The 23,623-nt window shown below is 44.6% G+C and overlaps 1 protein-coding gene across 1 annotated transcript in view; it reads left to right on the plus strand.

The window, feature by feature from the left end:
* The first annotated feature begins 4,045 nt into the window (after nucleotides 1-4,045).
* IGF2BP3 (insulin like growth factor 2 mRNA binding protein 3) overlaps nucleotides 4,046-23,623 on the plus strand; it is a 138,553-nt gene continuing 118,975 nt past the window's right edge. Inside the window, exons 1-2 of the mRNA XM_060020384.1 lie at nucleotides 4,046-4,425; nucleotides 5,796-5,856. Coding sequence (XP_059876367.1) covers nucleotides 4,251-4,425; nucleotides 5,796-5,856 — 236 coding nt within the window. The 5' untranslated portion in view covers nucleotides 4,046-4,250. The remainder of the gene's footprint in view (nucleotides 4,426-5,795; nucleotides 5,857-23,623) is intronic.

Genomic DNA, 23,623 nt, shown 5'->3' on the forward strand with positions numbered 1-23,623 from the left:
CGTTCGCGCGCCCAGTGCACCCGTCTCACCGCCCCGCCCCGCCCCGGGCATAGGCGGAGGGTTCAGGGAGCTCTCCTTGCGGTCTTTCTCCGTGGGTACCGAGCATCCCCCAGCTCCAGGGAGCCCCTGGCACACTCGAAACAGGCCGGAAGTGCGGCAGGGTCGCCAGACTCGCTGCCTGGTCCGCCCCGGCCGGCAGGGGAAGGACGAGCTCAGGTGGGGTAGTGCCGCGAGGGGGACGAGAGAGGCTCCCCTGCCCGGGCCCCCACGTCTAACCCTCCACGCGACTCCGCGCGGAGGGACAGACCCCGAGGCGGAGCCAGCAGGCGCCTGTCCCGCGGCAGGGCTAGGGCGGACGGGTGGTCTAGGGCCTCTGAGGCGAGCAGCGGCCGACGAAGGATCCCGCCCTCTTTCTCCCGGCAGAGCCAGGGGAAAAAGGAAACATCTCCTAGGGCACCATTTTTTATTTTAAACAAAAATAACTGAAGGCATATTCTGAAGAGAGGGCAGAGCCAGGTTACCACTTATCACGCATCTGGTTTTAACAGATCAGAGTCCAGGAGAGCTGTTCGAAGGAGCAAGAGAATGTTAAAAAATACCTCCTATGAGGCCCAGGCGACGCGGCGGGCATTGCGTGCCCACCCGCGTTAAGGACTTCGGCTCTGGGCTGGTCTCAGAGGAAGCCAGGAGTTAGGGGTAGCAACAAGAATGCCCCTTCTCCCTCCTCTACCTGATAAGCCGTCGCTTATAACCTGTGGATACAGGAGGGGTAACCGACCTTATAAGCATGGTTTTTCTCCTTTAATATTACACTGACCTTTAAGAAACATTTTTATTGCCTTCAGGTCAGGAGATCAGGAGGAGGTGCAGCTGTCCAAAGAGTAAACAGGCTACAGTTGGAAAGACTCAACCGCATCAGAGCACATACAATGGGTGGGAGTCCTTCGTGGAGTTAACATTAATTAGGAGCTGCAGTTGCTTCAGGAAGAACTTGGAGTAGCCCATACACACGGTTAATTTCATGTGTGAGACTCATTCAGACTGGAGGTTACATCAACCTTATATTCATTCTTGAAAATCCACCGAAGATATTTTTACACTTGAAATGCCAGTAAAAAAACCCAATTACCCATGCTCTTTTTACTCAGCCATTGATCATATACTTATCCCTCAAATGCTAGGAAAATTCGAAGTGGAATGGACTGTATTTACCTCCCTTTTTGATGTCTGAGCTTATATAACTCGTGTATGTTTTTAAGGTCCTAGACGGAGTATCCAGTTTGTTATAATAATACACAGATTAAATTCACAAGAGCCCCAGGAACATATTCATCAAAACAGCACACACTTGTTTTAAATTCCAGCTGTTAGATTTGTTTGATAGTGACAGACAGGCACGGACTAGTATTTATGGAAAATAAACATTTTACCCCCTGCTTTAGAAGTATTTTCTTAGGTCTCAGTTTTAATAAGAGCAAGTACAGTCAAGAATCCAGAAGGCAACATTCAATTGATTTTTGAAAGCAAGTTGAACATATAAAATTGTTCTTATGAAAAATTACTAAAACTTAAATGGTCAACAGACTATAAAATTTAGAGAAAAGCAAATATTACTAAATGAATGAAAAGCATATTTCTCCAAATAGCTTTTGATCACATGCAACAGGTAAATGAAAAATAAATTCATAATTTGATATTTACATTTTGAATACCACAGAAGTCATAAAGAATACATATATTTTTTCCCTTTTTTTAGAACGAAGGTTCTCTTTTCAAAAACACGAAAAGGAAAAATAAGTAAGCTCTTTTTAAAAGTTAAATCTAACCAGAAACTTAAAATTTCACCACCAAAACGTTCTTTGAAGACATAGCTCATAACGCAGTTCAAAACATGATTACACAAAAACATGTTTGCCCCCTCCGTATCGTAAAGTAAAAACATTTCACTAAATTAAATGTGAATGAAAATATTGTGAAAGTGAGTTTACGTTTAAAAAGTTGGATTTGCTTGGCAGGAAAAGAAAAACCTGTTAGAAAGAAACAGTTGCATTTAAAATGGATGATCTGACACCTTCCGGTTTCTTAACACAAAATTATGTTCCCTTTAAAAGAAAAAATGTAAATGCTCTTTATACCATGCAATAATTCCCACATATTTAAAAAATAATCCGCCATTCATCTTTCAGTTGGAAATCATACACCTTTAAATGCCATATACGGATTGGACCAAAAGAAATGAACTATATCAACTGTCATAATTACTGAAGATGATTCAGTGTAAACAGTATTTTCTCTACTACTCAATGCATTTTTCTAATAATAAGTATTAAGTCATTAAAGATTCTGGCTTATATTTCCACCCTATATATAATTGCAATCACTTTTTAAAAATAAGCATTCTTTTCCATGGAATACCTGTTAAAAATAAACCTCAAGTATCCTGGTGCACATGAAGCCTTTGAGTGGAGTACACAATCATGAAACACTTGGAGATTTCCAGAAGAACCCCAGCACTCATTTCCGTATTCCTCGTCTCCAGTCCTCATTTTGTCGGCCCAGTAAGGCTCCACCGGGCCCAGACCCTCCCCCCCACACCCACCATTGTACTCGTTACACACAGGGGAAATTATGAATGGTTCTCATGGCCAAATGCGGGCAGAAAAGAAGCAGAAAGAGACTCGAGCAATTTTTCGAGTGCAAATACCACCTAGGGGTAACGCAGAGCGGTCTTCCTGTTTTAAGAGTCCCAAGTTCTCCAACTAAAATTCTTTAAATAAAAGTACCAGCCTACCCCACTCCTCCTCCTCCTCTGGAAACTACAGGAAGAAATGGTTTCCGTTTAAATACCGACTTTTCCCACTCTGAATTCTCGGCTCCGGCCTCCGAGGCCCGGGACGCCCCCATCCCCACGCCAGAAACCTCGGCCCCTGCGCTCCCCTCCCCCACCGGTGGCCAAGCCCGCCCCCGGCCTCATTGATCCCGGAGCCTTTTCTGAATCGCGCAACCAATGGCAAACGCGAAGCCCAAAGCCACCGCGAGCGCAGGCGGAGGCGGAGGAGGTGTCGCCCAGACACCCGCCCAGGACGCCGCGGGCTCCCATCCCCCATCCCCCTGGCTCGGGGCCGCCCCACTTCCCCGGTGCCCGCGACTGTAAAGGGTGCACAGGGTGGGGCGCGTCTGCCCGCCTCTCCCGCCCGCACCCACCCACCCAGACACCCCCTTATTGCGTTTCCGTCCCTGCCAGCCCTGGGAAGGTGCTCGCGGCTTTGCCGAGGTTACACTTGTGTCATCAAAGCCACAAGGCGAGTTCGGAATGGGGACTCTTTGGCTTTGTTAATTACCTCTTTTTAAAAATCGAACATTGAAAACTCCGGTAAATAGAGCTGAGGAATTGCCTAGTTAGCACCCCGACTCCTATCTCATTTAAAAAAAAAAAAATCAATATTTCTCCCCTCCCCCTCCCCTCCCTCTCCGGATCCGCCCCGACCAGATAACCCTTTCTAAACTCCGTGGTGACAATCTGCTCCCCCGGCCGCGCTCCCCTCCATGCCTCGGCTGCGGCTCCTTTAGCATTTTCCGCCCCTCTTCCTCCTCGCCTTCTCACGGTCCCTCGCCCAATCTCGTTTCCCCTCCCCCTCTTCCTCCTCCTGCTAGCTCTTTTTTTCCTGCGAAGCCCACTCTAATTGAGGCGCTGGGATTCCTCACGTGAGACGTTGATTTGTAGTTTGAACACGTGGCTCATTCAAAAAGCCGGACACTCGGAGCGGATTTTTTCCGCCTCCTGCGCCTTCCTCCCTCCACCCCTTCTCCCCTCCCCCCTGCCAGTCACCCTTCTGGGTTTTTTATGGGGAGGCGGCGCCTGCCCTCACGTAGTGTGATATTTTCACAGTCCGCTGGCCGATGCCAGAGGGGTTGGGGAGTAAGAGACAAAAAGTAGTTTCCCCCCCTCCCTCCTCTCCTCCTTTTTCTCGCTAATCCCGCCTCCTCCTCCGAGTTAGGAAGACTCGTTGATGCGTTTGGGTTGTAGCAAGGCTTTTTCTTTTCTTCTTTTTTTTTAATACCTAGAAAAGGAAAAACAGAAACCCTCGGATCTGATTTTTCGCTCCTCGTTCTTGTCCTTGGTTCTTAGTGTGTCTGTATTTTAACGGCGAGAAGAGAAGGGGAACAAAACCCGCCGGATCCATCCATCGCTGTGGGTGGTTTTAATTTTTCGTTTTTCTCTTAATTTTTTTAAACAACCGCTCTTCACAATGAACAAACTGTATATCGGAAACCTCAGCGAGAACGCCGTCCCCTCGGACCTGGAAAGTATCTTCAAGGACGCCAAGATCCCGGTGTCGGGACCCTTCCTGGTGAAGACAGGCTACGCGTTTGTGGACTGTCCGGACGAGAGCTGGGCCCTCAAGGCCATCGAAGCGCTTTCAGGTGGGCCCCGGCCGGGCTCCGCCGGGACGCCTGCCCAGCTCCGCGCCTCTTGCCCGGGCCTGCCGGGGTCGGGCCGCGGCTGACACGGGGTTGTCCACACAGGGCCCCGGCCTGGGCAGGCGGGGGAGAGGGGACGAGGCCCGGGCGCCTGCACGCGTGGGTCGGGGCCCTTCTCCCAGCCCGGGCGCCTACCCGGCCCCCGCGGCTCCCCTCCCCCGCCGGGCTTTGAGGGCTGAGAGCGAACGCGCTGTCAAGAAAGCCCCGGCGCGGGCTCGGAGGGGAGGCGTGGGGGACTGTGTGGCGCCTGGGAGCGGGGCTGGAAGGGGGGGTGTGCTCGCTCCGCGCCCCGCCCGGGCCCAGGCGCGTGCTCCAGGCTCCGGCCCGCCGGGCCTTGCTTGGGGACCGAGAGCGAACGCCTGTTTCTCGCTCCTTCCTTCCTCTCCCTGCCGGTTATTTGTGGTGTTGGTTCGCTGCCTCCCCTCCCGCCCCAGACCCCGGCCGCGGGAGAACTCAAAGTGGCCTTGACCCGGCTGCCGAACGAGGCCGCGGGTGGTGCCTAGCACGGGCGGCCCCGCGCTTCCCCTCAACCTTGCGGGAGGCGGGCGAGGGCGACCCGGGTTATTTGCTCGACCTTCCCGCGTACAACGAGCTAGAGGGGCAGGTGGGCGCGGGCGACCACGGGTCGCCTCGGAGCGAGTCCCGCTGTGGCGCCGGGCTGCCAGGCTTCGGGCCGCGGCCTCCGTGACTGGTGGGGAGCGCTCGGCGAGGGCGGGGGGCCGTGCGTGGCGGGGAGGCGCGCGGGGGTGGGACGCCGGGGGGAAGGCTGTGTTCAGGTCCCACTCCGAGCCACATGGCTTTCGGGGTGGCGGGTGCTGCACCGTCCCTCGCGCGCTGTGCAGTCTGTGCTGAGCTGCGCCTCTGGACGTTCGCTCTTGCCGCTCCTGCCTTGCGGTCCTCGAGCCTTTCCCGCCGCTCACTGCCAGTTCCCGGCGGGCCTGGGCTTGAACCCGGGAGAAGGGCCTGGGCGCCCCCTCCTGAAGAAAGCCCACGTAGCCCCTTCCCCCGAGCTTGTCTTCTGGAGTCTCTGGGGAAGCGGACGGGGTTGGGGGGGGCGGGTAGAGTGTTCCCGAAGTAGTGGGTCAGCCAGTTGATCCCCCTTCCCACCCATCTGTAAGTTACACACACGCAGCCTCCAGGGGCTCAGCTTCCCACGCGCGGGGCCGGTTTCTCTCTCGGCTTTGAGCCACGTCCGAGTGTCTTTCGGGGTCTCAGGAGGCCACTCGTGTCGCTGCTTAGGCTGTGCGGGTCCGTCGGGCCCAGAGAGCCGCTAAACCGGGCCAACTGCTCCTCCACCTCTTGTGTGTCCGCAGGTAAAGTGGAACTGCACGGGAAACTCATAGAAGTTGAGCACTCGGTCCCCAAAAGGCAAAGGTGAGCTTACTTACTATGTTCTCATTGATTCTGTTCTCAACCATTGGGAGGAGAGACTCAACACAGCTGAAAACAACTTTTCCTTTTACTGTTATTGGGTTGCTGTATGACTTGGCGTTTCTCGTCTTTTGCCCTAAAGTTTCTGGCAGGTGTGTGTGTGTGTGAGTGTGAATGTGTGTTGGTACTGCTGTGAAGGAATAGACGACTTGTCTGTGGCCCCTGCCACTGGATTATTGTTACTGGTAATAAAGTCGCTTAAGGAAGCTCTCACAGCTACATGTTCTCCGGCAGAGTAGGTCAAGTTGCTGCAACAGGAAATCAAAGTCTCAAAGGGCAGTTTCTGGGCATCTGTGGGAATTAGGAGGCAATGGGTGACCGCTCCAGCCCGCCGCCCCCCACCTGAAAGTGCAGGATAGGCGGAAGCAGCTGCAGACACGCGCGGGTGTGGCGTGCCTTTCCTTCTCTGTCCCGAGTTGGCGGCGACGAGTCTGAGAGGCCTGGGAGGCCGTCCGCACATCTGAGAGGAGAAGAATTTGCCTTTACCCTGGTAGCTCGCCCGCCGGGATTGGAACACGTGAGTGAACGCCTGGGCTTCTCCTGCCCAGAAGCGCCTTTCAGTCACTGCAAGTAAGACAGCTTTCTGCAAACCCGCCTTTGTCTCCAGGCCTTCCCCCCACTCCCCCCCAACGCCCCCATTTAAAAAATACTTTTGCTTACAGATAAGCACCAAGAGATGGAGAAGGCTGAAGATTTTTGCTACTTAAACAAGGGGGATTGCACTTTTCGGAAAGCATATGTAGTGTGTCAGTTTACAGAATGTTTGGAGACTGTGTTTTAATCTCTTAAGTATTTTGGAGAAATGGCTCCCTTCTCCAGAGCAGGCCAGATCCCGGCTCTGTAGCTCTGACTTGAAAGGCTCTGCTTCCTCCCGGTGGTGCTGGTGTTGGCTTATGCGTTGCTGGGCTTTGCAAGGTGGGGTTAGTTTCTTCCTTTCCCCCTCCCATCCCCCACTCCCAACCTGGGCCAAGTAGTAAGCTGGAAGTTAATTTAAACTAGGGCAGCCAGAGCGTCTGGTTAGATATTGGTGAGGGTGTGTACGCTGGAGGGCGGAAAGGGTTTGCTGTGCATTTCCCTGGTGCTTGGCTGGGAGAGATGGCTACCTAACAGGTCATCCTATGCCTATTTTTATTTTTTTAATTTATTTTTAAATTATTTTACTTTATTTTAAAGAGAGTTTCTTTTTTAGTTTCTTTTTAAAATTAATTAATTAATTTTTGGCTGTGTTGGGTCTTCGCTGCTGCATGCAGGCTTTCGCTGGTTGTGGCAAGCGGGCTTCTCATTGCAGTGGCTTTTCTTGGTGCGGAGCACAGGCTATAGGTGCACGGGCTTCAGTAGTTGTGGCACGTGGGCTTCGGTAGTTGTGGCTCGCGGGCTCTAGAGCGCAGGCTCAGTAGTTGTGGAGCACAGGCTTAGTTGCTCCATGGCATGTGGGATCTTCCCGGACCAGGGATCGAACCCGTGTCCCCTGCATTGGCAGGCGGATCCCTAATCACTGTGCCACCAGGGAAGTCCCTATGCCTGTATATTTTTTTAATGTATTTATTTTCGGCTGCGTTGGGTCTGTTGCTGCGTGCGGGCTTTCTCTAGTTGCGGCGAGCGGGGGCTACTCTTCGTTGTGGTGCGCGGGCTTCTCCTTGCGGTGGCTTCTTTTGTTGCGGAGCATGAGCTCTAGGCGTGCGGGCTTCAGTAGTTGCAACACGCAGGCTCAGTAGCTGTGGCGCATGGGCTTAGTTGCTCCGCGGCATGTGGTGTCTTCCTAGACCAGGGCTCGAACCCGTGTCTGCTGCCTTGGCAGCCGGATTCTTAACCGCTGCACCACCAGGGAAACCCCCTATGCCTATTTTTAGATTGAGCTCTCTTCCAGGTAAAGCACTTTTACAAATTGTGTTTTTGTTTGCCAGCCTGTTTGGATTTTTGTGGATTTCTCTTCATGTACTTAATTTTCATCAGGATAGTTGGAAAGGGATTTGGCGTGGCCAGATTTAGTTCTAGTTGGGAATTTTGGTAGGGGTCAAGTTATTTTATATAGCAGAATGGAGTTCTCTTTTAAAAGCTTCTAAAACAATAGAACGTGTACTGAAAACTATCTAAATTGATCTCAGTTTAATAAACAATTGAAAAAAAACTCCTTAAAAAAAGGTTAAAGGCATAGTCTGAATTGTTTACCTACTGGAAAAAAATGTAAGCACATTCTTCAAATTCTAATTGGTTTCATGTTTAGCCACTGTATCTTAATTTTCTTCAGATGTTGAATAAGAAATAGGCAGATGGTTGTGTTGAAGGACAGGCATTTTAACATTTGAGAGTTTCTAAATTTAAACATTAAGTGTCTTGACCTGTGTGTAAATGCAGTAACTTTGCTTTACTCTCCTGATTTTCCTTCTCCAGGCTGGTGTGAATTTGTCCCCCATGTGTAGGGAATTAAAAACATTGTCTGGTTAATAGACTGCCTGTTTTATTCTTAAAGGCTTTTGCCCAACCTAAAAACATACTTAGTTTACTTGTTACTTTATGGCAAACAGGAGTTGCTGCTTAGGAAATCACATAAAGTAAAATGTTACCAGTGGCAGAAAGTATTTATCAATGGAAACTTCTTCAGTTTATTAACAATGTAGATTAAATTTTGTAGCTGATTTGCATTAGCATTAAAATGCTGAGGATTTTGAATGTTATTGTCTTACTAGCAAAGTAAATAGGAGTGAGTACATTGGAGACAATTTTTTTTTTTTTAACTGATTTAGAGAGCAATGAAGTAAGTCCTTTGCTTGTACAGAAATGGCTAAAAACAACAATAGAGCTTGCTTTCTCTGCCAGGGGATTTTTAAAAAAAATTTTTAATTTTAATTTCACTTATTTATTTTTGGCTGTGTTGGGTCTTCGTTACTGCATGCGGGCTTCTCATTGCGGTGGCTTCTCTTGTTGTGGAGCATGGGCTCTAAGGCATCTGGGCTCAGTAGTTGTGGCTCGCGGGCTCTAGAGCGCAGGCTCAGTAGTTGTGGCACACGGGCTTAGTTGCTCCGCGGCACGTGGGATCTTCCTGGATCAGGGATCGAACCTGTGTCCCCTGCGTTGGCAGGCAGATTCTTATCCATTGCGCTACTGGGGAAGCCCTGCCCAGGGAGATTTGCCGGAAATCTATGTCACAATTTTGTTCTAACTGAACCTTGGAACTGTGTTGTAGTTTTCCTTATCTGGACTGTTCCACTGTCTGAATAGGCTTTGGGAGAGGGCAGAGAAGGCACCTTCGTGATCCACATGCCCAGCACCTATAGGAGGGTCAAGAGGTGGTACTGGTGACAGTGAATTGAATGCCGCGGACCAGCCCTTGCCAGTGAGCCTGCTGGACTTCTGGGTGGAGTTCTTTGTGCTTAGCAGTCATTGCATTCCATCCCATCATCATGTGGGCACCTGAGGCAGGCATACCCACATATGCAGCAGTGACCTTTATACCTGCTGTGCAAGGCATGTTGGGAGCCCGGTGCAGAAGAATGCTTATGGCAGCACTCTGAGATGGATCAATGGGCTTGCAGCAGCTAAACAGGGGAGCAGGCCCAGGGGGTGATTTGATGCGTGGTAGGATGGCCCAACTCTGACGGGGAGCAAAGCTGGGTGGGACCATTTCAGGAAGGGGTATTGTTGAGTTTGGTTTAGACCAAGCCTAGCTGCTGATTACCCAAGTCACAAGGGAATGTGGAAGGAATGTTGCTTTTCTGCATTCAGATACCCCCCAGTTGGGGAAGATTATAGCAGTGCTTCACAGAGTTTGAGGTCCCGTGCATCCAGAATGAAGAGAAGATTGCACTGAGTACCAGTGATAGTGTTGTACTTTTTGTTCCAGATATAAAAGATACAGCACATGAAGACTTGGCTTCACTCTGGAGGTATAAGCTTTAAAAAAAAATTTCCCTCCCTCCTTGGGGGTGAGGGTGGGTGTGAAAATTGTTTTGACTTTGGAAGACGGTGGCTGACTTTGGTTGGAAGAGTCACTGGTATCTTGGGGAACCTTGGTGTGCCCCTATATGATTTTGTAAATAGCGCCGATTTCCTTTTTGTTATGTTGTGGGCTTTGGGCGTGGGAGAGGTAACAGGAAAGTTGCTGACGCTGGGGAACTGAGCGGATGGTGGTTTAATTCGTTTTCCATTACTTTTTTAAATTATGAGAATTTGTGTATTTTCCAGCTTTTTCTAGCTTAAACTTCCTCATGATTTAGCTCTTGGCCTTGATTAGAATTGTACGTAGCCAAAACATATTTGAATGAAAGAGAAAAAATAGTGCGATATCATAGTTAATATTTTTCCAGGAAGGATCCGTTAAAACAGACTGTGGTGCCTAAGCTCAAATGTCTTTGTTTCTTGCTTCCTTAAAATTAAAAAAAAAAAAAAAAAGAAGGAAATAAAATGAACAGCTTATTTCCGTATTAGAATCTTATGTTTAGCATATAAATGGGGTAGAGCATGTATAAAAATTACTGTGGTTTTAAATATATCTTACTTTAAATGGCCATTTAAAAGCTAGTGCTGCCTTTTAAAAGCTGTTAAGTATAGAATAGGATGGTGCCATGACTAGCCATGTGCCCATTAGCCAGGGCATAAGACCCTGTTGTCTCAGGACGGTAAAAGCTGTTTCTAATGCTAAATATTTTAACAGGTATGCCCTTGGTTTATCAGTGGTGGTACAGGTGAATCTTGTGAATTAGGGAAATTTCTCAAACATGCATAGCCCTGAGATTCTGAATGTTAGGAAACTTTCACGGCTGGTAAAGAATCATAGGCAAGGTTATCTTTGCAGTGCTCGGTTTAAGATCAGTAATGCATGACTGCTTAAGTGGTTGTAGCCAATGAGATTTTTCTTGATTTCACGTTGTTTTCTCAGTACGGTTTGAGAAAGTTTTCTCACTTTTCTTTCTCACTTTATTAGAATTTTAAAAAAATGTTGATAAGTAGCTTCTGTGTGGCTGTCCATGATAACAAGGAAGACGTTATGAAAACGTGACATGTGCCTGGAGCCAGTGGGAACTGAGAATCTTGGCTTCTGTTTCTGGTTTCCTTTTGATTTGTGTGATGACTTACATTCTCTGTTCACGCCAAATGCCATTATAATAAACTAACAGGAGGCATATTTTGTTCTGAGTTTTGCATTCTGCTTGAAATAAATGAGTTACCAGCTAAGGTTTAAAAATATATTTTGGAATTGCAGAGAGCTGGGCTTTTCCCTGTAAGGAACTTGACTTGTATTTCTTTTCTGTAGTATGGTAGTTCAGTTGCTTTTGCACGTGTACCTCTTTTGGGCAGTCAGCAAGAGGGACATGATCTTTGCCGTACTTTGAAATGCTTTTGTGAGCCACACTATTGTAGTTCATATGTTGTTATAGGTCTGGGATTTTGTATTAAACTGAAGCTGTTGAGCCACCTTGATATATATTTTGAAGCAACTCCATTTTAATAGTCTTTCGCAGCATTCAGACAGCAACTTTTCTAGCAGTAACTAATTTTGAAAAGTGAATTATCCATTCAGGAACGCTGGTGGTTGGTTTCGTCTGGGAGGAAGGAGAGAGTCTGTGCTATTCTTAGCTGAGTTTCCTTTATCAACTGTTGACTCTGATTCAAGCTTCTAGAGTCATAAGACAGGAGGTGGCAGTGTGGGAGCAGTGACCAAGGGATAGGATTGGCATTTTTATTTTTAAAAATTTTTATTGAGTTATAATTTACATACCATACAATTCACTTGCTTTACTTGTGCAATTCAGTGATTTTTGGTATATTTACAGAGTTGTGTAACAGTCACCACAGGCATAGAAGTTTTTGTTGTTGTTTGTTTTGTTTTTGTTTTTGTTTTGGCCACATGGCATGTGGGATCTTAGTTCCCCGACCAGGGATTGAACCCGTGACCCCTGCATTGGAAGTGTGAAGTCTTAACCGTTGGACTGCCAGGGAAGTCCCTGGATTGGCATGTTTACTTAAGATCTCTGCCCCATAAATCTGATGTTTACAAATGGGCTTTGACTACAGAGTTTTGCTTGAAAGCTGGTTGCAAACAGTTTTCGGTGTTCTATTAAAATTTATCGTGGTCTGAAATTGCTGTTTGGTAAGTATTTGGTAAATAAACACAGCTATAATAAATATCAATACAGTATAGGAATTTTGTTTCCCTGAAGGGGAGTCCATAGTACATAAATTATGTGTTTGAGAGAATTATGCTGAGACCATTTAACTTGATTAGGAAAAGGTTTGAAATTATGGAATTATTGTTCCCTCAAACCAAACTTTGAAATGAAAAAAAAGAATCCTGTTAAAAATCTAGTGGAACTCTAAGCTGAACGAGGCCTGAGTCCTTAGAATATCGGCCATTATCACTTAGTTGTTTAGGATGTTGATTCCATTGTCATTATGATGTTTCAGTTCTCTATCGCAGCCCTCTGAAAACTGGTGGCTCGGAACAACAGCAACTTACTTTTTCCTGTGGTCATATGGGTCTGTTGGGTGGTTAGTTCTCTTCCACGTGGTATCATTTTGAGTCATTTACTAAGCTGGGCTAAAAGGTCCAAGAAGACTTCACTCACATGTCTGGCCTCTTGGTGCTTATCCAGGTCATCTTTCTCTACTCGGTATCTCATCACTCAGTAGTGGCCCCTGGCTGGCTACCGCAAGTGAAATCAGAAGCTGCGGGGCCTCTTAAAGGCTAGATGCAGAATTGGCACGTTGTTGCTTTTAATCCCATTCTACTGATAAAGGCAGGCCACGAGGCCAGGACAGGTTCAAGGGGGATGTGGAAATAGCTTCCCTCTCTTGATGGTGGAGTGGCATGCATGTACACAGAGGAGGAATTGATGGTGGCCATCTTTGTAGATCTTCCACAAATTGAAGGAGGGGAGTGTTTAGGCTTGAAAATACTTAGAACATAAAATACCTGAAAATAGCATTTAGCGCTAGAAATGGGGAGCCAGTCGCCTTGTAATATGCTGGTAAGAGAGCATGGTGTTAACTTTTGAGGTAACGAGTAGTGGTCAGTCTCTGTTTATTTCTACAGAACAGCTAATAGGGTTTGCTGATGGATTGGATGAGAGGTGTGAGAAGAGGAAAGGATGACAAGGTTTTTTGACCAGAACAACTGGTTGGAAGGTGGTGCCATTGACCCAGATGGAGAGTATTGTGAGACAAACAGGTTCTTGGGTGGAAGTCAGGAGCTTTACTTTTGGCATATTTTGTTTCTAATGCCTATTAGAAATGTAAATGATGACGTCAAGCAGGTAGTTGGATATATTGGTCTGGAGCCCAGGAGAAGGTAGGAAGCGGAGGTGAGCATCAGAGGCTTCATTAGCTTGTAGTATTGAAATCATGGAACTGGACAAGATCATCAAGGAACTGAGCCTGGAGCTCTAGGAGGTAGGAAGGACCAGCAGAGGAGAGGGAAGGAGGTCAGTGATTAGCGGAAGTCAAGCACAGCGAACTGTTTCTGGGAGAGAAGTGAAGAAAGCCTGTGGAGAAGGAAAGTAATCAACTGTGTAGAGTATCACTGAGAGTTTGTGCTTTAGATGGATGAAAAAGTGAGTGGGAGCGGTGTTAAGTCTCAGCCTTCTGGCTGTGCTGTAAATAAATGGAGAGCGATTTACAAATTTTGGAGCAACCTGGAATACAGCCTTTCATCCAGAATTCATTTATTAGGCTCTTAGTTTTTTTTTTTTTATGTTCCAGAAACATCTATAAGTATGTTCTATTTATAAGTTGCTAGAGATGGAAGCGGCTCCTAAGGTTAGTAGATCCTCCTCTTGTTCAGTGGACAAGACTTGTTGGTAACAGTTGACCTACCCTCTGGCGTCTGTTTTCACCCTTCTGGTGACTGTGAGCTCACTTTCCCGTGGACAACCCATTCTGCTTTTTATTAGTACATATTTGGTTCCAAAACAGTGCAAAGTCCAGTGCTTCTATGCGCTTGTCTAAATACTTGATTAAAGACAAGCAAAGGCTGAAACTAATGGCCACAATATTTTTGAATATTATGGGCGAGGTTTAAAATACTTTAATCACTTTGTTATTTTACTATACTTGAATAAAGCATTCCATCCATTTTATTAATAAAATTTAAGTTATAAGAAATATAAGAAACCCTTGAAGTGCCCTAAATTCTCTCATTTTTGCATATTAAAAAATCTGGTCCTTGGTAAAGTAGCCTCCTTCTCAAATTATGAATGCTGTCTTTGGCCACAGGAGTCACCAAAACAAGGTGATAGGTTAGAGCACTTTGTTTTGAGACAGGTGACTTGGTCTGAATAACTCTTTTAAGACTTTCTTTGTCTATGCAAGTCCTTTAATTAATAGAATGCTACCTTCAGAATGTGTTAAACACCTACTATTTTAAGAGAGAAAACTAATAAAAATGAGATAGCACAATAGGGTTTTTTAAAAATGGTATTAGTTGCTTTACCAAAGGATTTTCCGTAAAGCCCTGGGAGAAGAAGTGACTTGCCCATGGCACTGCAGGTGATTAGTAGAACCCATTTCCAGGTCCTGTGACTCTGCCCTGTCTTCATTTCTCCCATTTAAAGTTGTCAAATCCTCAAAAAGTAGCTTACACAGCAGCCTGATCTTGTTTGCAGTGGCAAGTTGGAGCAGAGATGTCCTGTTTCTTGCTTTCTCTGAAGAAAAAAGAAATCTTGTTTGGCTTCTTTGAAGGGTTGATTTATTGTCTTCCTGCAGGAAAAAGACAGGTACAGGTAGTCTGGAATCCGGGGCTTACTGCAGAATAAAAATATCCGGACATCCTGTTTTAAGACAGAAAATGAGACTACTTTTTCCTTGAAGGTTTTTTTGTTTTGTTTTTTTAAGCAGCTTCATCTTAGTATAAATGAATTGCAGGGAAGTTGGAGGGGGCCTAAGGAGATATGAGAGTAGAACAGAGGGCATGAGGAGGTAGATGCCATGGCTTTATCCTAGGCAGGTGATTGTGATTCACAGCATGTGTTTTAGATGGCAGAGGAGGTAGAGGTGTCCTGTGTGGAGTCCATGGTGCCTGGTTGTCCCGCCTTGTTACCAAGTTTAGTAGGATCCTGCCTTGCGGAAAGAAGTCTCTTAAACCTGGAATACTAAGGATTGGGAGAGAGTAGGAGGAGGAAATCGTACTGAAACATATATATATATATATATTTTTTTTTTGCGGTACGCGGGCCTCTCACTGTTGTGGCCTCTCCCGTTGCGGAGCACAGGCTCCGGACGTGCAGGCTCAGCGGCCATGGCCCACGGGCCCAGCCGCTCCGAGGCGTGTGGGATCCTCCCGGACCGGGGCATGAACCCGTGTCCCCTGCATTGGCAGGTGGACTCTCAACCACTGCGCCACCAGGGAAGCCCGTACTGAAACATCTTGATGAGGAGCCCTGATGCTTGCCTCATGTGCTCTTGTTGAACTGAAGGGTGTAGCCAGAAGAATGTTACATCTGGGTTTGAATCCCAGCTCTACTTTCTGAATTCATGATGATAAATGTTTAAGGATGAGGAAATCAAATCTGGGAGGTTAGAATGGAAAGGATGCCTCATAGGATCTTGGGGATGTGTATAAAGCATCAATAGAGCATCACCCAGTAGTCACTCCCATGGCAGCTGTTACATTTTTTCCTCTTGAGATTCAAATGTGAAGGCTGGATGTATATTACATTTGGTGGTGATAACAGAAATATGAAAAATTTTTGTTCTGTTTGGGATGTGGGCTCATAAAAGTAGAAATCTTTGGGTGGTGTCTTTTTGTTTTTATCTTCATTGAGTATGTATTACTTAAAAAAAATTAAGGTATAACCTAGGTATGATAGAGTATATGAATATTAAACATTTTGATGAATTCTTAACAAATGTATACATGTAAATTAATTCGAAACACATGAATTATGAAAATGTGAAAATATTTGTTCTTTAATCCTCCCTATCCCCATGTATTTCCCATGTCTTATAGCTGGTAACTTGGTATATTAGTTTTCAGAAATTTTTCTGTGCATGTATCCACACTTTTTAATTTAATAATCAAATCATACTGTTTATTTTTTGTGCTTTTACTAAATAATGTATCCTGAAGAATCTTCAGTGTAGGTGCAAATAGTTCACTCTCCTTAAACCAAGTTGCATTGCAACAATATAAATAGTTGCAACAATTTAAATGTTCTTTTCATAGTGATTTCAGTGGAGCATAAGTATATGTATGTCATAGGACTCTTGGTTGGATATATATATATTTTTAATAAATGTATTTATTTTTGGCTGAGTTGGGTCTTTGTTGCTATGTGCGGGCTTTCTCTAGTTGTGGCGAGCGGGGGCTACTCTTCGTTGCTATGCGCGGGCTTCTCATTGCAGTGGCTTCTCTTGTTGCAGAGCACGGGCTCTAGGCGCATGGGCTTCAGTAGTTGTGGCGCGGGCTTCAGTAGTTGTGGCACGTGGGCTCTAGAGCGCAGGCTCAGTAGTTGAGGTGCACAGGCTTATTTGCTCTGTGGCATGTGGGATCTTCCCGGACCAGGGCTCGAACCCGTGTTGCCTGCATTGGCAGGTGTATTCTTAACCACTGCACCACCAGGGAAGCTTGGTTGGATATTTCTCTAAGGTAAATTCTTAGACTGAAAATTGCTATGTCAAAAGACATGCACATTTAAATTTGGAAGTGCTCTGCCGAAAACGTAAGTTTACTTTTATTTTTATTTTTATTTTTTGCGGTACGCGGGCCTCTCACTGTTGTGGCCTCTCCCGTTGCGGAGCACAGGCTCCGGACGCACAGGCCCAGCGGCCATGGCTCACGGGCCCAGCCGCTCCGCGGCATGTGGGATCTTCCCGGACTGGGGCGCGAACCCGTGTCCCCTGTATCGGCAGGCGGACTCTCAACCACTGCACCACCAGGGAAGCCCATAAAACGGTCTTTTCAAGCATGGAGGACTGTATCATTCTAGGAACAGCCTTATTCTTTCTACTATGGATGTTCTGCTGACTCTCACAAGTTTAGGTCCCGATTCATTTGTGTCCCTTGCATGTAAAAATTAACTCAAAAGCTATAAAGATTAAATTCTGAAAACTTAAAGTTCGAATACCTGAAGTTTATGTTCTCTTATACTTACCACCTTGAATTTTGGATCTTACCTCAGAAACTAACAATACTTACTTGCAGTGGGAGCTTTACTAAATAATATTTTGAGGAGAAATTTGATTAGGAATTAGTTTTCAAAGCAAAATAAGCAAAGACAACAAAAAACAACAACAACAAAAAGAATTAGTTTTCAAAACAAAGTCCTACTCAGCTTGCCACTGGAGCTGGGCAGATGATGATTGGCGAGCTTATTTAAGAAAACCTATGATGATGATAGAGTTCTTTCCAGTGATCCCCAAATGTTTACTACTTTTTTAAACTCAGCTGTTCTTACAAAAATGGAGAAGCTCTTGCTTTTCTTTGGAGAGAGAAGTGTGGTTGAAAATTTTAATTTCTGTATTTTTGGTGTGCAAATTTACCTATTTCTGCATTGTTTTTGAGTTTCAGAAGTGAATTCATTCCTTATGGCTTATAAAATATTTTTAGTTTAACAAGCATAGATGGAGCACCTGTGCTTGTAGGCAGTTCGATACTAGGTTTCAGGGGCTAGAAAGGTGAATAAGATACTTGTTCTAAAGAAAAGTACATGGAGTATAGTGACTTGTACTTTGTTCTGTGTCCATCCCTGAGTGATACTTTTGTTTTCAGCACTAACAGTGGGTCACAGTGCCAGTGATCCCAGAGGTGGATTAATATCTCTGCAGGTAGAGAAGTGGTAAATACATCATGAGGTATATATGGGATGCCCCAGAAACACAGGAGGCGCATTGGGCTTAGCTGAGTGTTGGTGCAGCCAGCCAGGCATAGGTTCAGAGAGCAAGGCATGTGAAGGCAACTGAGGCTAACTGTGCAGTGGGGATGGGAAAGGCAGAAGAGACAGCAGGAGGCAAGGCATGTAAGTGTGAAATACCCTGGTGTGTGCGGGGGAATGGCAAGCTGTTCGGAGTTAGAGAGGCCTGAGTGTGAGGCAGGATTGTGGTGGAGCCTGAGCCCAGAGGGGCAGCAAGGGCACCCCGTGTTCTGCTGGGCTCAGGAGATCTGATTCTTCATGCGTTTAACTTTAGGGGTTCACTCAGTTTAGTTAATGTCATTTAGCAGATGGTTATTTGGGATCATCTCATGCAAGACTTGATGCTTGGGTTAATTTGGGGATCTGCTCACCAGCGATTATGTTCAGCTGCTTTTACCTCTTAAGTGCTTCCTGGAAACGGCTGTGCCCCAGAACGTTACATGGGGCATGGAGCTGTTCCCAGGACACCCTCTGACAGGGTGACTAGGGTAAATCGTGAGAGGCCTAGGAACCTTGTAGTAAGGCTGACTGAGCCTGTGCCGCTTTTTTAAGGTCAGTTATGACAGCCATAGTTTTAGTCAATGGTAATGATCAAACCACCTGGTATTATTTGATTTTATTAAGACATCTCAAATGATATAATGAACCTTTGGAGGAAAATGAGACCCTTCTATGTGCACACACTATTTTTTTTTTTTTTAAGCAAGGCAAGAAAAATTTATTTTTTAATTGTAATTTTTATTTTTTGGCCATGCCCCGTGGCCTGTGGGACTTTTAATTCCCCAGTCAGGGATCGAACTGGGCCCTCTGCACTGAGAGCGTGGAGTCCTAACCACAGGATTGCCAGGGAATTCCCAGGAAAATTTAAACATAAAAAAATGTTCTCTGCCCTGTGGCCTCCCCTCTCCCCGCACTGTGCATTGTGTATCTGCATTAGGCATTGACCAAACCTCCCCCATCAGCAGAAATACCTGCTCAGCCATAAAGAGCAACATTCTCCGAGCGTCAACAAGACAACTCCTAGATCTTCCATTTCTTTCTTAGATCTACTAATTTTTTATTGACGTGTACTTAGTCTTCTATTTTTTTGTCAGTTTAGATGATATCTCCCTCCCTCCCTAGACTAAAATGATGAGATCAATGTTCTTGTATTACCTTTTACCTTCTTTACCCATTTCTCTCCCAGTTTTTTACTTTTATAATTTTTTTAAAATTGAAGTATAGTTGATTTACAATGTTAATTTCTACTGTACGGCAAAGTGATTCAGTTATACATATACATTATTTTTTATATTCTTTTCCATTATGGTTTATCACAGGATACTGAATATAGTTCCCTGTGCTATACAGTAGGACCTTACAGTTTATCCATTCTATATATAATAGTGTGCATCTGCTAATCCCAACCTCCCACTCCATCCCCCACCCCCACCCCCTTGGCAACCACAAGTCTGTTCTCTGTCTGTGAGTCTGTTTCGTAGGTAGGTTCATTTGTGTCATATTTTAGATCCCACTGTGCACACACTATTAACTGAGCAAAATTAGGGGCAGCAGTACACAAACTGTTGGGAGGGTCAGTGGTATCTTGCTTCGAATCACACAGACGTCAGTTAGAATCCTTGCTCCTCTCTGTGATCCCAGGCAAACTGATGCTACTCTGGATTTCTCCGCTTATCTGTAAATAGGGGCAATAAAACTTATTGCACGAGGTTGTTGGGAATTAAACGGTAATGTTTGTAAAGGACTTCTTGGAGTATCTGACACCTAAGTGGTGGTGTCTCATATTAGTAAACTTGTGTATTTACAAGTGGAGATTGAAAATAAGAGTTGAGTGTATCTACTCCTGCTTAATCCCATAGTTTGCTCTCACATGTACAGATACATAGCAATGTTTCACACTTCTTTGTAGAGTATGAGTTATGCATTGTGAATAAGTTAAGAATTTGTATTAAAAAAAAGTTTGTACTTTATGTCTGGATATGTAGGTCGTAGCATCCCTAAAATGTGTCTAGTTAGGAAATTCTCTTAAGAGAGATCATATTATTTAAAAAAAAAAAGACTAGGAGATAAAGAACTCCTGTTAATCTCAAAAAGGTAGACAACATACTACAAAAATGTACAAAGGATAAGCAGCAGTTCAGAAGGGGTTATCTGAAAGGCCAATCTACTTAGGAAAAGATACCCTATCTCACTAGTCATTAGGCAAATGCCAATTGTAATGGCATTTTTGCCTATCAAGTTGGGAAAAATGAACAAGATTGGTAATACCTGGTGTTGGCAAGAGTGTGTAGGAATGGGCACTCAAACGGCTAGAATGTAAATTGGCAAAGACTTCTTGGCATGACATTTGGGAGTATCTGTTAGAACTTAAAATGTGAATACCCTTCAAGTATTATGGAACACAACCTAGTCTTCGTAGTTTTGTGTGGTCTGTAAGTATAGTTTTAATCAACAGTATTGTAAAGGAGTTGAAATCACTAGGCAGGACTTGGTGAAAAGGTCTTTGGGTGGGAGTCCAAAATACATGCAGATAAACTTTTAGGTTTTGTTATATCACTCATTACATTTTAATAGGTATTAGGTAATCTGGAACTTTCACCATTGTCTACTTTCCAAGCAAAGAGGATCCCTAGCCTTAATTTGACTGTCTGGAACATTTTGAATTTACTCATTTTTGAGCTTTAGAGGGTAGATTTTTATAAAAAATAAATTTATTTATTTATTTTTGGCTGCATTGGGTCTTCCTTGCTGCCTGCAGGCTTTCTCTAGTTGCAGCGAGCAGGGGCTACTCTTTCTGTGGCGCGCGGGCTTCTCACTGCGGTGGCTTCTCTTGTGGAGCATGGGCTCTAGGCGCACCGGCTTCAGTAGTTGTGGCACGTAGGCTCAGTAGTTGTGCCTCTTGGTCTCTAGAGCGCAGGCTCAGTAGTTGTGGCGCACAGGCTTACTTGCTCCTCGGCATGTGGGATCTTCCCGGACCAGGTCTCGAACCCATGTCCCCTGCACTGACAGGCAGATTCTTAGCCACTGTACCACCAAGGAAGCCCAATTTTTAAATTAAAAAAAAAAATTTATTGGAGTAATTGCTTTACAATGTTGTGTTAGTTTCTGCTGTACAATGAAGTGAATCAGCTATGTGTATACCTATATGCCCTGGCTCTTGGACCTCCCTCCCACTCCCCCCATCCCACCCATCTAGGTCATCACAGAGCACCAAGCTGAACTCCCTGTGCTATACGGCAGGTTCCCACTAGCTATTTGTTTTACACATGGCAGTGTATATATTGTCAATCCTAATCTCCCAATTCATCCCACCCTCCCCTTCCCCACCTGTGTCCACATGTCCGTTCTCTACGTCTGTGTCTCAATTCCTGCCCTGCAAATAGGTTCATCTGTACCATTTTTCTAGATTCTACATATATGTGTTAATATACAGTATTTGTTTTTCTCTTTCTGGCTTATTCACTCTGTATAGCAGACTCTAGGTCCATCCACATCTCTACAAATGACCCAGTTTCGTTCCTTTTTATGGCTAATATTCCATTGTATATATATGTACCGCATCATCTTTATCCATTCATCTATCATTGGACATTTAGGTTGTTTCCATGTCCTGACTATTGTAAACTGTGCTGCAATGAACATTGGGGTACATGTGTCCTTCTGAATTATGGTTTTCTCAGGGTATATGCCCAGTAGTGGGATTGCTGGGTCATGTGTTAGTTCTATTTTTAGTTTTTAAGGAACCTCCATACTGTTCTCCATAGTGGCTGTATCAATTTACATTCCCACCAACAGTGCAAGAGGGTTCCCTTTTCTCCACACCCTCTCCAGCATTTATTGTTTCTGGATTTTTTTTTTCTTTTTTTTTTTTTTCTTCTTGTTTCTAGATTTTTTGATGATGGCCATTCTGACAGGTGTGAGGTGATACCTCATTGTAGTTTTGATTTGCGTTTCTCTAATAGTGATGTTGAACAGCTTTTCATGTGCTTCTTGGCCATCTGTATATCTTCTTTGGTGAAATGTCTATTTAGGTCTCTTGCCCAGTTTTTAATTGGGTTGTTTGTTTTTTTGATATTGAGCTCCGTGAGCTGTTTGTATATTTTGGAGGTTAATCCTTTGTCAGTTGCTTCGTTTGCAAATATTTTCTTCCCTTCGGAGGGTTGTCTTTTCATCTTGTTTATGGTTTCCTTTGCTGTGCAAAAGCTTTTAAGTTTCATTAGGGCCCATTTGTTTATTTTTGTTTTTATTTTCATTACTCTAGGAGGTGGGTCAAAAAAGAACTTGTTGTGGTTTATGTCAAAGTGTTTTTCCTATGTTTTCCTCTCAGAGTTTTATAGTGTCCCATCTTACATTTAGGTCTTTAATCCATTTGGAGTTTATTTTTGTTTATGGTGTTAGGTGGTGTTCTAATTTCATTCTTTTATATGTAGCTGTCCATTTTTCCCAGCACCACTTATTGAAGAGGCTGTCTTTTCTCCATTGTATGTTCTTGCCTCCTTTGTCATAAATTAGGTGACCATATGTGCGTGGGTTTATCTCTGGGCTTTCTATCCTGTACCATTGATCTATATTTCTTGTTTTGTACCAATACCATACAATTCCATTAAAAAAAAGGCAAGTAAAAAAAAAAAATCTGCAAAGTGCACTAAAGCAAAGCACAGTAAAACAAACAAACAAAAATCCATTGGTCTCTCTTGCATTTTTATCCCGAAGTATTGGGAAACTGTCAAAGTTCAAGGTGGTAGATATTTTTGCTGAAATTCTGATTTTTACTTAAAAGCTTAAATTCAGTCATTGGCAACAAATGCTGTTAGTTTTTCTTGAATTAACTGGTTGATGTTGTTCTCTTTTGAGAAAATGTCCGCCAGACATTCAATCTTAAATAACCACAGTTAGTGTATAGCTCTTTCAAGTAAAAATGGCGCTCTGTGAAATGTGGCTGGTTCACTCTTGCACAGTGCTTTTTCTGCAGACAACCATGTTAGGTAGCCCAAGTGCTTCATGTGTACTGCCCTTCTCTTCACATAGATATTAACAGGATGTGTACTCAAGGGTTATTTAAGAAAATTAATAATTTTTACTGTTTCTTTAAGGACATTTAAAAATGAAATGAATTAACTTTTACTGCAAGTGCCGGTGAAGAATACAATGATTATGAGTACCACAGGTTAGTGCCATGGCCTTGATTCATGCTAAGGTGCCAGCCAGCTTACCCACCATTGTTTTCGCACCATCAGGGCAAATGTCGACACGGTGAAAGACCCAAATAACATCTTAGTAGTATTATAGGAATAGTTTTGACTTCTTGTACCTCTTTGAAAATGTCTCAGGGACCGCCCCCCCCCCCCCCCCCCCCGCAACCAGGAGTCCACATGCTGTATGTTGGGAATTGCTGCTCTACGGTAATGTGATGTTTGAAATTATTTGGATTAGGTATTCCTGTGAATGTGTATTTACATCATAACACAACAGATGGCAAGAGCAACTGAGGATTTTATTCAACTCCATGGCATGTTAGCCTTGAGAGGGAATTTTACACAAGTCAGTTTGTGAAAAACAGGTGTGGGAAGAGGAAAAAAAAATGGAAAAAAATATAAGAAACTAAACACAAAAGAGAAATCTAGGTGTATAAGAGACAAATAGTTAGGGAGCATTTCAACGTGCATGAGCAAAATGAAGTGAGTTTGGGCGTTTGGGCAGCCACAGTTAGGCTTTAAGTTCCTCAAACCAAAGTGAACCCTACATGATGAGTACAAGTCTTGCCTAAGAAAATGAATGGCCTTCAGTATGATAACCTTTGGTTATTCCTAAAATGTTAGAGAAAACTAACTAGAATCTAAGAGCACCATCAAAGTTTCATTTGACAG

Source organism: Delphinus delphis, chromosome 9 (genome assembly GCF_949987515.2).
Source record: "Delphinus delphis chromosome 9, mDelDel1.2, whole genome shotgun sequence".
Classification (NCBI taxonomy): Eukaryota; Metazoa; Chordata; class Mammalia; order Artiodactyla; family Delphinidae; genus Delphinus; species Delphinus delphis.